Here is a 16,672-nt window from a genome sequence, read left to right as displayed (position 1 = left end):
CTGTGAGGCCTCCTTGTGGAGGATTTTTGGGAAGACATGGACATGATGTGGAGGGGTTGCAATCAGTGTCACTGTAGGAGGTATTCATTGACATATGGAAGCCAGAGTAGTAAGTTAAATTTAGATCTTTTGACTCCAAATCCAGTTTTTTTAAAACTACATCATGATGCACTGAGATATTTTGATGAGATGCAGAAGAGAAATTGGCATAGGCTCAGGGCGTAGTTAATAGTCAGGGATCAGAATCAAGCTACGGGAACCCCTTAAGCTTGGAATAATTAACATTTCATGCTAACTAGACACAGAAGGGCAGCTAGGTGGCGCAGTGGATACAGCACTGGCCCTGAAGCCAGGAGGACCTGAGTTCAAATCTGCCCTCAGACAAAACAATTGACACTTACTAGCTGCTTGACCCTGGGCAAGTCACTTAACCCCAACTGCCTTAAAAAAAAATTAAAAAAACAAAAAAAACCAGACACAGACAAGGAGAGGAGATATTTAATAGCAATTATGAAAACTATAATCACATCTGTTTTTTTTTTCTTTTCTTTCTTTCTTTCTTTCTTTCTTTCTTTCTTTCTTTCTTTCTTTCTTTCTTTCTTTTTTTTTAGGCAACTGGGGGTAAGCGACTTGCCCAGGGTCACACAGCTAGCAAGTGTCAAGTGTTTGGTCTGATTTGAACTCAGGTCTTCCTGACTTCAGGGCCAGTGCTGTATCCACCATGCCACCTAGCTGTCCCTCAATAATCACATCAAACTGATGAAGAAATATGTATTCACTTGACAAGCATTTATCAAAATGCTGTCCTATGCAAGGCACTGTGATAGTGAGGATGAGGCAGAACTGGTACAAGAACCTGTCTCCTCACTCTCAGACTGGGGCTCCTTTATATTGCATATGTGACTTAGTTGATCAAATCAATTTCCTTTCTTTTAGAACTAGAGCATGAATATTTAGTGTCAATACTTGCTGCTGAAAAGGGATTAAAAGGACCAGAAATAAGGGGAGCTGAAAGACAAACTCCATTAACTTCACCACTTAATCCTAGCTAAACTGGGATTACCAAGGCACCTGTGTTTTGGCAGTCATAAAACCAGGAGGTGTTATTTCAGTCTGGAGATTGATTTAGCCAAAGCCCACACAGCCTGTATTACCTGACTGAGTCAAAAATCTCTCTAGAGATGAAAGACTCCAAATCCAGACAGCCCATGCACACAGCTAAGACCCTTCATTATTACAGGTGCAGAATTTGCTTTTGGAACAAATGGAAGTTTTTTACTGAAAATGGTGGTTAGGAAAATGGTGATCATTATAGTTCTTAACAGCACAGAAAAGAGTCAACACCCCCTCAGATATAAACATTAACGGTCTCAAAGTAAGTTCCAATTAAGATGATTACTTCTGTTCTCCCAACACAAATAGCACAGCTGGCCGCTAACTGGCTTTTTTTTTTTTGGTGGGGGGAACTTTGTACTGTTTATGATTTGTAAGGCTCCTGTGGTAGAGACAGATAGGCACATTCAGAGAACAGGAAAACTAGGACTACCTCTTGCTCTGAGTACTCCCACTCCCCAACAACCTTCCTTCATCATGAAGAAAAAACATTAAGCAAATTCAAACATAGCAACCACACCTGGCAATGTATGCAGTATTCAGTACTCATTGTTCCCTACCTCTCAACCAAGAAGAGGAGGGAGCGATTACTCATACTATGTCTTCTAGCAAGATTAATCATCGACTTTAATGATTTTAGCCAAATTTTAGTGTTTCTGTTTATATTACTGTAGTCACTATAAATATTGTTTTCCTGACTGCTTTCTTTGCAATGCAACTTTAAAAAAATTATATCTTATTTTCCTTCAATCAACAAAAATCTGTCTTCTCTCTCTCCTATTTCATTTCCCTACTACTATTGAGAATGAAAGAAAAATAAAACTCCTGTTACAAACATGTATAGTCAAGCAAAACAAATTTCCTCACTGGCCATGTCTGACCACAGACTGCAGCTGGACTCTGCCACTGACAGCCAGCTGAGAGGCACTACTGGTTTAGAGGACAGAACTGCAGGGTCCCCTTTGGTTTGGGATTCTTGCCCTGGTATTTCCTTTGTAGGCTTCAGACTGGACTAGAAGCTGGAACTGAGACCCTGCTCTGCTACTGGGGGTCTGAGCCACACCACTGCTACTTGATTCTGAACTTCCTCATTTCTCTTTGTACATTGCCTAGGACCTGTGACTGTTCGTTGTTCTTCTTTAGTCTACTCTGGCTCTGTGATGCAGAACTGGGTAGTGGGTGACAAAAGTACCAGTCAGTACAAGTTCCCATTGTGGTATCTTCTTACGGACATTGGCCTTTCTTGTGTCCTGGTACCCAGCCTCTGCCTGAGCACTGGAGTGCTCTGTGTGCCCACTGTTGGTGGGATATCCCATTCTTAGTGCCCTCAGACCTCTCTGACAGTCTCTCTATGCTAATCTGAGCTGGAAAAAATGTTCACTGTGATTTTTTTCTTGGATTTCCCCATCAGTATTCAGTCTGGGGCATTTTCTAGACTGGAGGAATTTTCTTCTTGCCACTTTACCATCTTGGCTCTGCAACTTTTCAGACAAGTCTTTTCATATTTTTTTGAATCCCTGATATTGTCTTTCTTATGGCATGACTATATTTCATGCTATTCATGCAGTACAATTTGTTTAGCTTTATCCCTAAATAATGGAATTTAAACCTTCTTTTCCTTTCCTTTCCTTTCCTTTCCTTTCCTTTCCTTTCCTTTCCTTTCCTTTCCTTTCCTTTCCTTTCCTTTCCTTTCCTTTCCTTTCCTTTCCTTTCCTTTCCTTTCCTTTCCTTTCCTTTCCTTTCCTTTCCTTTCTTTTTTATTTTTTTAATGACTGGGCCTTCCCATCATACTCAAGCTAGAAGTGCCACAATCACTTAGGGGTTCAATCCCAATAGTGACCAGTGACCAGCCAGGAGTTTTAATTCATCCCGTTTTTTGATTTGGGCTAGTTCACTCCTCCTTAGGCAGCCTGGTGATGCTCTTCTCCTAGGGGCTCACCATATGGGGTTGGACTTAGTGAAGAAACCCGATTGGTATTAGCCCTACTGCAGCTCAGAACTCCTGAACTCAAGTGATCTATTAGCCTTGGCTTCCCCAGCAGTAGGGACTCTGGCCACCACAGCTGGCAGACATTTTCCCTATTTTTTTTAATCACAAAAAAATGCTGCTATGACAATTTTAGTATTATAAAACCCCCTTTCTCTGCTTTTGAGCACCTTGGGCATAAATTCCAGTAGTGAGACCACTGGGTCAATTGTTCAAGCGAACAGTTTAGTAATTTTATTGAATAATTCCAAATTGTTTCCCAGAACTGTTGGGCCAATTTGCAGCTAACTGTAAGGAATGTGCTGATGTTTGGCTTCCACAGGATGGGGAAACAGGGGGCCCTGGAGGAAAGGGGAGACTTTCCCTAGCCAATCAGATCTTGAAGCAAGAAGCTAGTAACCACAAAGTTCCTGTTAGAGGGGCCCAGACCCTAAAGCAGCTCAAACCAGTTGGAGTCAAGGACCGGGCACCAGCTTTTTGCAAGTGTGCATGCTTAATAAGCCTCATACATATTATTTGACACACCCTGAGGCAGAGACTGCCACCACTTTTTTTAACACAGGACTCATGATCTGGGTGGGTTAACATGTCAAAGAGCAACATGGGATGGACGTATAAGGAAGATTGCAACCTGGAAGGGCTAGGACCAATCCTAGCTCTGATGGTAGGAGCAGGATTATATGTGTGGTGTGCCTCTCCCTTCAGGGGGCACACCTGCTTCTTGCAAGAACCATAATAAACATAATAAACGATTCTTCTTTCACTCCAGACTTAGTTTCATTATTGAGAGTGAGACTCCATTCTGCATTGCAACTGGGAAAGCAATGGGGCTGCGGCAGCTAGCCTGGGTTCCCAACCCTGCTGAGGGGGTCCAAGGAGCTCTATTTCTAACATTAACAATTTCCCCAACACAGATTTATTTCTACCTTTTATTATCTTCGTCAATTTTATTGGTGTATGGAGAAACTTCAGAGTTGTTTTAATTTGCATTTCTCTTATTATTAGTGATCTGGGCATTTTTCAAATGATTGTTGAGAGTCTGCAATGTTTTAAAATAATAATTCACAACCATTAATCACTTATCAATTGGTAAACATCTCTTAGTCATGTGTTTGTGTCAATTCCCTATATATCTTGGATATATTAGATATATTTATATGAAATATTAAGTTAACTTTTTGTCTGTTCAACAGTTTGTTTTCTTATTCTAGTTGTACTGCAAGATTTTTATATAGTCAATGGTCTGTTTTGTCTTTTGTGATCTCTCTCTCTCTCTCTTGTTTGGTTATGAATTCTCTCCCAATCACAGATCTATAAGGTACTGCTTTCTAATCTTATGATTTGATATTAAGATTGCTCAATCATTCAGAGTTTATTGTGATGCTGGTCTAAGCCAATTCTACCAGCGGTTCTTGATAAATTGAGTACTTCCCCTAGAGATTTGTGTTCTTGGGTTTATTGAACACAGAGGTACTATGTTCACTTGTTTCTAAGTCTACTTCTCAGTTAGAAGATTATTGTAATAATGGCATCAGGAAATGCTAACTAGGTAGGGCTGGAAGCCCTATATGAGTCAGTTAAATCATACGTAGGAAATTTTACATTCTCTAAATTTCTTCCTTTTAAAGTTTGAGTGAGATTTTATTCATGCTCACCCTTCAACTACCATTTCTATTTAGATGATTCCCAACTCTACCTCTAGTCCTGAACTGCACTTCCAGCTGTTTATAGGATACATCTATATGGACATCTCACCAGCAACTCAGATTCAACATATATAAAAGCAAGCTTTATTTCTTTTCCTCTAAACCTGCTTTTATCACATTTCACTATTTTGGACTCTTCCCTCTCTATCTCCTCTTACATATATTCATTTAAATACATCAGATCAGGCTATTCTACTTTCTCATCTCTTCTTGGATCCATCCAATTTCTCTTTTCATTATTACCACTCTAATAAGCCCTCATGATCATTTATGTGTACCACAGAAAGAGCCTCCTAATAGGCCCTTCCTGTCTCTACAATCCCATTTTTTTTGCAATTCATTTTTTCAAATACAACTGCTAGATCTTTACTATGACTGAATCTGATGCCATATCTTGCTCAAAAATCTTTAGTAGCTTTTTATTGTTTACTGAGTAAGATTCAAATTGCAACAATGATTTGAGAGAATTTCATTTCAGAACTAGAATCAACAAAAACTTGGCAATTTCTTAAATGTAGGAGATTGGGGAGAAAACAGAAGTCAAAGGTGACAAAATTTTGAGCCTGGCTGACAAAGATGACTTAATTGAACTGAGGGAAGCAGGTTTTGGGGGAAGGACCATAAATTCAGTTTGCAACATTGAAGCCTAGTAAGAAATGTATTCTAAGAAATGTTTATTAAGTTTCTACTATTTGAAAGGCACTATGCTCAGCAAAGGGTAAAATATAAAAGAGATACTATCTGTGTCTTAATGGAAGTTACAATCTAATTTGTTCACAGAATAAAAGATACAGAGTTGGAAGGGACTTCTGAGGTCATCTAATCCAACTCTCCTTGTTTTGCAGAGGAAAAAACTGAATCCACGGAGACAGAGGAAGTTAAGGGGCAGAGATGAGATTCCAACCCAACAGCTTTGAATACAAAACCAGGGCTCATTCCATAATGCCACATGGCTTTTTGGAGTCATTGTCAAGTACCAGCAGAGGAAAGAGGGTAACAAAGGTGGTGGTCATGTAAGTAGTGTGGAGGGGATAGATTTGAGAGGTGAGAAAAATGATTGATCCTCTCTTATATTAATAATTAATTATTGAATAGGGACCAGGATTTTTTCAGTAACTTGTAGGCTGTTCAGTCTCTGAACAACATTGTTGATGGATGAGATTGCCCAAATCCTCAGAGTGTCTGCTTTCCAATCCTGGGTGGGAGACTCCACCCAACTAGAAAACCTTACAAAGTATTTAATCTAAAGTGAATTCTGGCCCATTTGTGTTGCACTCAGGCAGGTTTGGAAATTGGGGTAGATCCTTTGTCTAGAATGCCTGAGGCTGGGGGATGATCTGAGAGAATGATCAGAGTCAAGTCCCCCCAGCCCCTCATTAGAATAGGTCCACTTTTCATAATATTAATTCTTCTCATTAATTGTTTGTTTTGTTTTGTTTTTGGTTAGGCAATTGGAGTTATAAGTGACTTGCCCAGAGTCACACAGCTAGTAAGTGTTATGTGTCTGAGGCTGGATTTGAACTCAGGTCCTCCTGACTCCAGGGCCGCTGCTTTATCCACTGTGCCACCTAGCTGCCCCCTTCTCATTAATTGTTAACCAATCATAGTTGATTGACACCCTCAGGAACACCTACTCTTCCAAAGGCATATAAGCATTGAGTGGATTCCATGAGGGGCCTTTGGCATTTGAGAGTGCCACTAACCCCTTTTATTAATTATCTATTAGCATGATTAATGAAATGATTAATTACCCTGAAACTATGTCTCTCAAACTTTTTATATGTCACAGAGGTGTTGCAGAACAAAGGTATCAAACATGCAGGCTTATGGGCACACAACTAGGTGCTGCCCAGATTAAGAATATATAATTGGGAAATAGTTAACAAAATAAAAACACAATAGAATAGAAATAATGTTAATACGTACTTTTCTAGGTCAATATATGGCCAGCAGGGATCTGTAGGTACAGTTTAGTGGCCCCTGTTTCTATTTGAGTTTAACATCACTGTTGTAGGGGGTAGGAACAATGGAACTGGATGTGTGGAATGAAGGAGAGTGAGGGGATAAAACAGAGACAGCAAGCGTGTGAGACTGAAAGGATGGTGGTATCTTGGACAGAAATAGGAAAGTTCAAAGAGGTTTATTCAATTTTTGGCAACAGCAACTCACAAAGGTTGCATACTATGGTATAAAGAAACTCTAATCTGAATTGTGGAAGAAGCATCCACAGGGATGAAGTCATGGATCTTTTGAAGTAATATAGTATTAGTTTCACAAAGTTAGAGTCAAGATATTAGGAGACACCCTGTTTTTCAGAGGCAAGGCCCAGCAAGCAAGCTGTGCCTTGAGCTTGGCATAACAACAATCTTTTGTGCTCACCTTCTGGATGATTTCAGCCACAGCAAAATCCCAGAATTGTTTCATATAATTAACGTATTGCTTTGACCACCACCAGATGTTCTCTGAGCTCAGACAAGCACCAGACAAGCTTGGACAAATACCCACGTTCCAGTCACGAAGTCCTGCTATGAACCACATTTGTCTCGTTGTTGCTGTGACCCCTCATTGTCAGGGCTACAGCTCACTGAGTAGCCATAGGTATACTATGCCCACACTTCCTATACTAAAGCAGGTCCTCCCCACTAGGGGTGGGGCTCTGGCACATGTGTCCTGCTTGCAAGCCATTTCCCTCACTTTGAAATTAAACTTCTGTTTGATTCTTGACTCTCCCATCTCTAGCCTACTCTATTTGGCTCCGGCCACCCACAGGTTAGAGGCCTGTTCCGTCCAGTTGATAATAGCATTGAGTCAGTGACACTGGAAGGTACACACAGGCCATATTTTGACCAAATTAAGTGGCAATGATTGGACATTTGGAGCAGGACCAACTGTTACAGACTTGAATCCAAAAATTAAGGTACGTTGTTTACTTATCTTCCCAACTGTTAATGAGTAAAACACTTCAGGCTGATTTTGTTTAAGTTGAACAATGCCTGTGATTCAGTAAAACCCTGAGAAATAAGGCATTCTTTGACTGTCAGGAACAATCTTGAAGCTTTGATCTTTTAGTAAAAGCCACCAAAATGCTTAATCTCATATATACTAGACCTAGTACTAGTGAGTTCACACTCTTTCTACTTGAGTTCTAAAGGGATTATGGACATCTTGTCATTTTTAACTATAATAAATTCAGCGAATATTCATTAAGCGTCTTTGTATTGTGAACACAACACTTCCAGAGCACCTGGACATACACCAGAGGAGGTGGGAAGTTTAGATCAGACAATTCTGTCTTTATGGAGCTTTTAGTCAAGTAGGAGGATAAGACAAAAAACCAAATAACTACAATACAAAATAATACACAAATAAGAAAGGTACAACAAGTGCTGTGTAAGGTTAGAGCAAAAGAGACTCAATACCAATGGTTGGATCAGGAAAAGCTTCATAGAAGTGGCAGCATTTGAGTTGGGTCTTATATTAGAAACTGAACTGGCTGGGAGGGAGGAGGACATTCTAGGCTATTAGCTGTATACCTCATCGTGTTCCCACTTCACTGTGATTTCTTTTATTGAGTCCCTATATTTTGAAAGCTTTCTATACCATGTAATTATTTTTTTTGAAAGTGAGAGAATTGGGGTTAAGTGACTTGCTCAGGGTCACACAGCTAGTAAGGGTCAAGTGTCTGAGGCCAGATTTGAACTCAGGTCCTCCTGTCTCCAAGGCCGGAGCTCTATCCACTGCACCACTTTGCTGCCCCTATGCCATATAATTTTGAGAAAATGAGTGGTCAATGTTTGCATCTGGGTGATTATAAAGAATAATTCTGTCTGTGATAATGTTCTGATTTCCTGTATAGTTTGTTAGTTAAATTCTCTTATGGATGTTGCAGGGGTGGGGAACTTGCGAGGCCACAGGTTCCCCATCCCTGTATGTAGGGTCTTTATTTGTAATATGGATATTATTCATCTGTTAATTTATGAAAGATGGTGAGCTTCTGGTACATAATTCTGGACACCTGACTGAGTCTTTCTAGGTATTCAGTAGGTACTGAATTTTTGTGATTTGCAGTGAGATGTTGACTTTTTTAAAAAAAATAATCATTTATTCTCAAAAGCTGCACTAAACAGTAAACCCAGGCTTCTGGTGGAAGTGATCTGGTCCTGAATTGCTACCATAAACCCCTCCATTTCAGTAAACAGATGAACAGAACTCAGCCACTTGTTAATGCTTCTTTGTTGACATACTGTTGATTGAGTTCCTGTGGATGTTGCCCATGGAGGCCTTTTGATTCCACTCCCGAATTTTAGCCATTTTCTAGGTTCCATTCAGAGGCAAGCCACTTTTGGTTGTATCTGGCTAGTCTAATCCACGTATATCTAGATGTTATCGGTTTTTGCTATTGCTTGGTGAAGTAATGCATGCTTACGTAAGAAGTACTCCTGCAGGTTCTTAAACCTGTTTTTCATATGTTCTATAAAATGTCTGTCAATCCTCTTCTTCCTTTTTGGTGAGGAAGTGAAATACTTCTATTGTTGTTGAGGTGATGGACCTCATGTTTCATTAATATTGTATGGGTTTTTTGAAGAATACTTAGCAGATGTACTGTGGTCCATTTTATAGTTCCCAAAGTGTAGTACATTGAGACTGGTAGTGTATAGGTGCTACTTGCTTTAAACGTGCTCTTCTCATTGAGCTTTGATGTCAGGACATCAGAAAATTTCTGAACATATTCAGCTACAGATTTCTCATAGATGGTATTATCTTTGATGTGTCTTTCCTGGGAGAGATTAATGTATGTGCAAATATCATCTTTGCCCACTATTTCAATTTGACTTCTGGATTTAAGCTTAAAATTCTCAGTCCCAATCTTTCTTGGCATACAATAAGAATTTAACAATGACTGAGTTCAAATGACATTTTGATATCATTGGAGGCAGATTCCATTAGTTGAAGGAATTGTTTTAATAGAACTCCTTCAGAGAGATATATAATCTTCATGTCACCAACTACAGCAAGTGATTAACAAGATATTCTATTCAACTCCTTTTTTAACTTGGAGTCTACTCTTAGTTCTACTTAGGAGAGACGATAATGGATTTAAGGCAAGGCAGAACTATAATGGGCTTAAGCTCTCCCTGAAAAATGCCACTTAAAAAAATCAATTATTCTTGACATGATTGTATTGGTGGCAAGTTTCACTAAGGAAAAGTTTTCTATGTGGACATCAAATGCTCTACTGCTCTAGCTATCCTTGGGTCTATTTTGTTGGCAGTACATGAGTAAGAAATGAATGTGAAATGAAGTCAAAATCTTATCATCATTATTATCCATCTCCCCATATTTTTTGATGGGAATTCTAGCAGAAATGATCTGGGGAGAAGTTGCTATCTGATACTACTTTTTTTATTTAATATTCTGTGGACTATTATACAGGTGACTAAAATTATTTCTTTTTTGTAATTGAATAAAAGAATTGGGTATAATCTCATCTATTGTAGAATCATTAAAAACATCTTCAGCACAGCACCATTGGGAGTCAGGATGACAAGGACAGTATTTTGATTTTTTCTGCTCTGCTTGGTCTCTGTATTTTGAAAGTTTTTGTTACTGTTACTATTACATAAGTGTTTTTTATCAACTTTTCAATAAAATTCAGATAGAAATAATTCAAGGACAACTCACTATCCTACTATTATTCTTTTATATTTAATGTTCTGTGGATAACATAAACTGCTTTTTATAGTTGAATGAAAGCATCAGGATGTAAACTTATCTTTTTCTAAGTTAACTGAAAGCATACTTTGTAGCAGTAAGGATGATGGAGATATAGCAGTTGGGTGGCACAGTAGATAAAACATTGGACTGGAGTTAGGAAACACTGAGTTCAAACCCTGCATAAGGCACTTTTAACAGCTTTGGTTTTCTCATCTATTAAATGAGGATAATAACTGCCCCTACCTCTCAGGATTGTTGTGAGAATCAAATGAGATAACGTGCAAAATGCTTGGTAAATCTTAAAATTCAATATAAATGCTAGTCATTTTATGTACCCTATCCCATTTCCAAATGATTTTGATTTCCTCACTACATCTGTATTTTGAAAACTTGAAGGAAAGAAAAAAATAATTCTTTACTTTCACCTAATATCAGCCTTATTTTCTTTCTTATTTATTTTACTACTTGAAGTTCTATATGCTGATCAGAGTTTAACTCAATGAACAAAGATGTTTCCTGAGTTAGAAACAACTCAATAGCCTGCTTGGCCTATTTTATGCTGAAGAGGGATTAGAACTGCTGAGAAGGGCAGAACTCGGACCAGTAGGTAAAAGTTACAGTTGTTGCTATTAGGGATTTATATAAGGAAGAACCTTTTGACAAATCAGAGCTGTCCAACAGTGGAATGTGCTATTTTAGGAAGGATTAGGTACTCTATCACTAGAGATATTTAAAGGGAAATTGGATGACCACTTGTCAGAGATATTGCAGGTATTACAACCCGAGGAGGAGTTGTACTAGATGCCTTCTGTAAATCCCTTTCAGCTTTAAGTTTTTGTGATTCTACTTCCTGCTTCCTTTCTTTCTCCTTTCTTTTTCTTTATTTTCTTTTACTTTTCTAAAGTAGGGGCACCAGCCCCCTGAAAGCCACAACATGACCCAAAAGTGTTCAACCAATCTAAGCTTTGGAAGGTGGGTCATGTCCCACCTTTCCCATAATAGTCAATAACTGGGATTACCTCAAACATAACTTTACAACTCCCTTCACTCACTGTCAACAACACTACCCCGTCTGGATACCTCTTATCGTTGGCCTCCTGTGGCTATGCAAGCTCCCAAACTCTCTCTTCTTTAATCAAGCACTAGACCATCAGGGTAGTTATTCCCTAACTGTGACAGGGACACCAACATCAGTAGCTGGCAGGTAAAATCTCTACCACTACCCCACCCTGCACTCTGACCCTAGCATATCCATATCCTGCCCCCAGATTATATCCTGGATATGGTAGGTGCTCCTTAGGAGGGTGGTGAGTGAGAGTTCCACTTTCTCCTTTTCATTTTTGGTGAGTCACGTAGAATAAATAGGTGTGGATGGGTTGCAAATTGCAGCACAACTCATTACATTATTTTCCCCCTAAAGACATCCCTTTTCCAAACATCTCTATTTCTTTCAAAGACATCACCATTCTTCCAGTCACCCAGATTCAAAACCTTCAAAATCTTCAATTCCTTACTCTTACTCATGACATTTGTCATATTAGTTGCCAAATCCTGACATTTCTAAATGTCACCCAAACATCTCTCATTTCTGAACCCTTCTTCCTGCTTACACAGCCAATACTCTAGTTCAGACCTTATTACCTCTACGTTGATTACTGTAATAACTTTCTAAATGGTCTTCTTAATTCAAACACTAGCTGTGTTCCTCAGCAAGTTACTTAACTCTGTTTGCCTCAGTTTCCTCATCTGTAAAATCTGGAAGAGGAAATAGCAAACCATTCCAGTATCTTTGCCAAGAAAATCTCAAATGGGGCCATGAGGAATGAAACATTACTGAATAACAACAACAATAACAACAAATTTTTCCTTATGCACAGATCTCATCTATCACTTCTTTGCTCAAAAAGCTTCAGGGGTTTCCTATCACCTACTAAAGATAGTTTAAACTTCCTTCCTTGGCATTCAAATTTCCATAAATCTGGCATTACCATAACTTTTCAGTCTTATCTCATACAAGTCTCCCTTCATATATTTTCAAATCCGAAATGGATTACTCTTTGGTCCTGCCTTTACCGTCCACCCCCCCGCCCCAGTTCCCTGTGTTCTCAGGCCTCCATAAACATGATTCCCTATGCCTAGAATGGCTTCTTTCTCTCATTTCACCTTTTTATTCCTACCCAGCTTATAAAGCTGAACTCAAATGCCACTTGCCCCAAGAAGTCTTCCTTTACCTCATCAGTGAAAAACCTTCTTTCTCAAATTTCACATAACGCTTTGTTTTGCAACTCTCTAATGCACTTATCATGTATTATTGTGTGCTTGCATCTTATCCCTCTACTAGGTACATAAAAGCAGGTATTGTCTTAATTAAACTCTGAATTTCTCTCAATGATTGACAAAGTACCCTGTACACAATAGGCTCTCAGTAAATGGTGAGTAAATAAACAAATGCTGAAATGATCCATACAGTGGCTGACTCTGCATATAGGTCACAATCCTAAAATGAGATCTTTCCGAAAGGAAAAAAATACCCTGAAAAATAATGCTGATCATAAGCCATACTAAGGGTTCAAGCAATTCAGATTTGAAGGAAAAGTATGGTCTATATTTGGATCAATAGGACATACTTTCCATTTGAAGCAGCCTTGGGGTTTCTGAATGAGGCGGCTTACCCAGAGAGACAGCTCTTGAAGTGATGTTTAGCAATTACATTACAGCCTTGCAACAGATAATAAAGCTCACATGTTTTGAATAATTTAAAAATTTCCAGGAGTAAGAAGGACAACAGGAGAGGAAATCATGATTTCTGTTGCAGAAAAGGACCAACAATCTCACAGCTGCTTTGTTTCCAACAGAAAATAGAAATGTTACTTTTCAAAAGCAGCAAAGCTTTACAGAATAATTTCCTAGCCCAACTTATTCCCTGGTCTTCCAAAGGGGTCACTAGAAAACAATGTGAAAATACTTTGAAAAGTATAATGTAGAGATAAAAGATGGGGGTGGTTGAGTGAAAAGAGTCCTAGATTTAGAATGAGAAAACCTAGGGATTCTAGTGCTGACTCTGACTCAGGTGGGAGGCAGTTGTGGTGAGAGTACTGAATTTAGAGTCAGAAGATGTAGGTTTGAATCCCAGCTTCCCTACTTACTGGGGATGTGATCTTGGGCACATTCCTTCACCTCTGTGGACCTCAATGTCCTCATTTGTAAAACACAGGGATTCATCTCTAAGGTTTTTTTGAGCTCTAAATACTATAGCGTAGCCTTGGAAAAGATTTTCATCCTCATGAATCTCAATTTCTTTATTTGTAAAATGAGTAGACTTAACTAGATGATCTCTGAGGTTCCTTTCACCTCTAATATCATTCTGCAAGAAAGAATCATCTTTGAAACACACTTCCTCAGATTATTTCCCATCCTGGCTGTAGGATTTCATCACACCCCTGCACTGGGTAACCATCTCCTAAACCTACCTCTCACTTTTTAGCTTCTTTCTATGTATTGCCTTCCCCCGTTAGAATAGGAGCTCCTTGAAGGCAGGGGCTGTCTTATACCCGTCCTAGCATCCCCAACACTTAGCACAATGTCTGGCACATGGTAGGCATCTAATGTTTATTGATTATTGACTGTTTATAAAAGTAAAACATCTTTCATTCGTCCAATCACTATTTACTAAATTTGTTTTATGTGCAAAGAGAGGAAGACAGGTAATAGCCTACCTCGGTCACTGAAGTCATCGACCAGCACAATCTCAGCCACCAGCTCTGGCGGAGAACGGTTTAGTACACTGTGGACGGTACGGAGGAGAGAGGACCAACCTTCATTGTGGAATGGGATGATAATACTGGTGTTGGGGAGCTTCTCTAGGTACAGTTTATTATTGCAGCTGCATAGAAGAGAGGAAAAAAGAAGGGGAAGAATAAAGACAAAGCTCAATTTCAGTCCAAAAAATACTAAGTGACTGATCTGATTTAGGTATATTAGACTGCAAATTCCCTAAGGGCAAGGGGTATCTAATTCTTCTTTGTATTCTCCCAGCACAGAACATAAGATCTTCCATATTAAGTGTTTAATGAATGATCATTGAATTGTATATCATAATAACACAATCTTGTCTCCTTGGGCTGTACAGTCTTCCTGTTCATTTCTAAATAATATTTCCTCTGATCTGGCACTCTAATACACCGTACTTAATGATAACAACAATGCCTGGCAATTCTGTAGTGTTTAATGATTTATAAGGCACTTAATATCCATTATCTTATTTGGTCTTCACAAAAACCTCATGCTGTACGGAGCAAAGTATTATTATCCTTAATTTAATAGATGGGGAAACTGAGTCTCTAAGAACCTAAGTTCACATCTAATAAGTGGCAGGGCTAGGACTCTAACCCAGGTCTTCTGACTTAGAATATACTTGTCTTCCAACTAAGTGTTCTAGATGCAAGATGGGGCTTACGAATAAGGAGTCACCTCTGCATGACAAGGTGTGATAAGATTACTTTCCTCCAAAACCAGGAAGAAACACCATACAAGGAACCAGCTGGCTCTCAAAGTTCTACTTGGTGGTTCCTCCCCTCCCCCATTTTAAATTTCTATTCTCATTTTCCTTATTCTCTACTTAGCAACATCATTCCCAGCTCTCCACATACCCAAGCTATTTTAAGTGCAGTCTCATCAATCACTGTCTCTTAGGTAAATCTGGATACTTATTTCTCCCTACTTACTTCCCCTAGCTCATCTGATACCTGTGAGAGTTGGACTATAAGGAAAGCCGAACACTGCAAAATCAATACTTTCAAAGAAGACTCCCTTGGATAGCAAGGAGATCAAATCAGTCAATACTTAAAGAAATTAATTCAGGGAATTAATTGGAAGGCTCTGTCCTGGTCCTATTCTTTTCTCTCTATATACTCTCTTACACTGACTTTTGCATTTCTTTGTGTCCCCAGTGCTTAATAAATGTTTACTGACTGACTGAATCTCTCTCTCCTAAGTGATGCCATAAGCTACTATATTTTTCATTATCTATCTATCTATCTATCAGTAGTTTTATCAAGAGGAATCTCAATCTCTCAACCTCTCTCCAACCTTTCCTCTTCTGTCCTCCCCCACCCTCCCTCTAATAACTAACATATCCTTTTCTCAATCCTCTTTCTCCTTGTTCACATGCCAAGAACTGAACATGAGGATGGCTCAGTGAATAGAGTGCTGACCTGGAATCAGGAAAACATGAGTTAAAATCTGGCCTTAGACACTTACTAGCTATGTGACCTAACATTTGTTTGCCTTAGTTTCTGCAACTGTCAAAAGTGGATAATAATAGCACCTGTCTCCCAGGGTTGTTGTGATGATCAAATGAGATATTTGTAAAGTGGGTCACACAGTGCCTGATGCATAGTCAGTGCTAAATAAGTGCTTGTTTCCTACTTCCTTCTTCTATTGTCTCCTTCAATCAGAATGAGAGCCCCTTTAGAACAGAGACTTGGTTTTCTGTTTGTATCCCCACTACTTAGCATAGGGTTTGGCACCTAGTACAGCACTTAAATGCTTTTCAATTCCATTCGACAACTTTTGAGCCCCCTTTACCCCTTCTGGATGCATCATTCTGTGTTTTTCATTACACTGTTCTCTTCTGGTTCTCCTTCCATCTGTTTGACCATGCCTCAGTTTTCTTTTCTAGCTCATCCTCCATTTCCTTCCCTTTAAGAATAGTTACCACTCAAGGTTCTGTCCTGGTCCTACCTCTTTTCTCTCTATGTACTCCCTTACACTCCCTTTTGCATTTCTTTGTGTCCCCCGTGCTTAATAAAGGTTTACTGACTGACTGACTCTTTCTTCTACATGATGCCATCAGATTCTATGGATTGAATGATCATTTTATATGCAGATGATTCTCAAATCAATATGCCCAATCCTTATTTGTCTCCTAAACTCCAGTCCTACACATCACTAACAACCAGCTGGACATCTCCATCTGGCTCTTAAATTCCATACGTCCAAATCCAAACTTGTCATATATTCCCTAAACTTACCCCCTCCTTCAAACTTTGCTATTTCTGTCAAGAGCACTTCATTTGTTCTAGCCACACAGGTTTGTAACTGTAAAATCGTCCCTGACATTCCTTTACATAAAACCTGTTGCCAAGTACTA

The 16,672-nt window shown here is 39.1% G+C and overlaps 1 protein-coding gene across 2 annotated transcripts in view; it reads right to left on the bottom strand.

The window, feature by feature from the left end:
* The window catches only part of GALNT10 (polypeptide N-acetylgalactosaminyltransferase 10), a 178,385-nt gene that overhangs the window by 49,782 nt on the left and 111,931 nt on the right, over positions 1-16,672 (bottom strand). For both annotated transcript variants that reach the window (XM_020978370.2, XM_020978371.2), the window contains one exon: positions 14,238-14,404. In XM_020978370.2, the coding sequence (XP_020834029.1) occupies positions 14,238-14,404 (167 nt within the window). The remainder of the gene's footprint in view (positions 1-14,237; positions 14,405-16,672) is intronic.

Source organism: Phascolarctos cinereus, unplaced genomic scaffold (genome assembly GCF_003287225.1).
Source record: "Phascolarctos cinereus isolate Bilbo 61053 unplaced genomic scaffold, phaCin_HiC Scaffold_2;HRSCAF=192, whole genome shotgun sequence".
Taxonomy (NCBI): domain Eukaryota; kingdom Metazoa; phylum Chordata; class Mammalia; order Diprotodontia; family Phascolarctidae; genus Phascolarctos; species Phascolarctos cinereus.
This window is presented reverse-complemented; position numbering and strand designations above follow the sequence as displayed.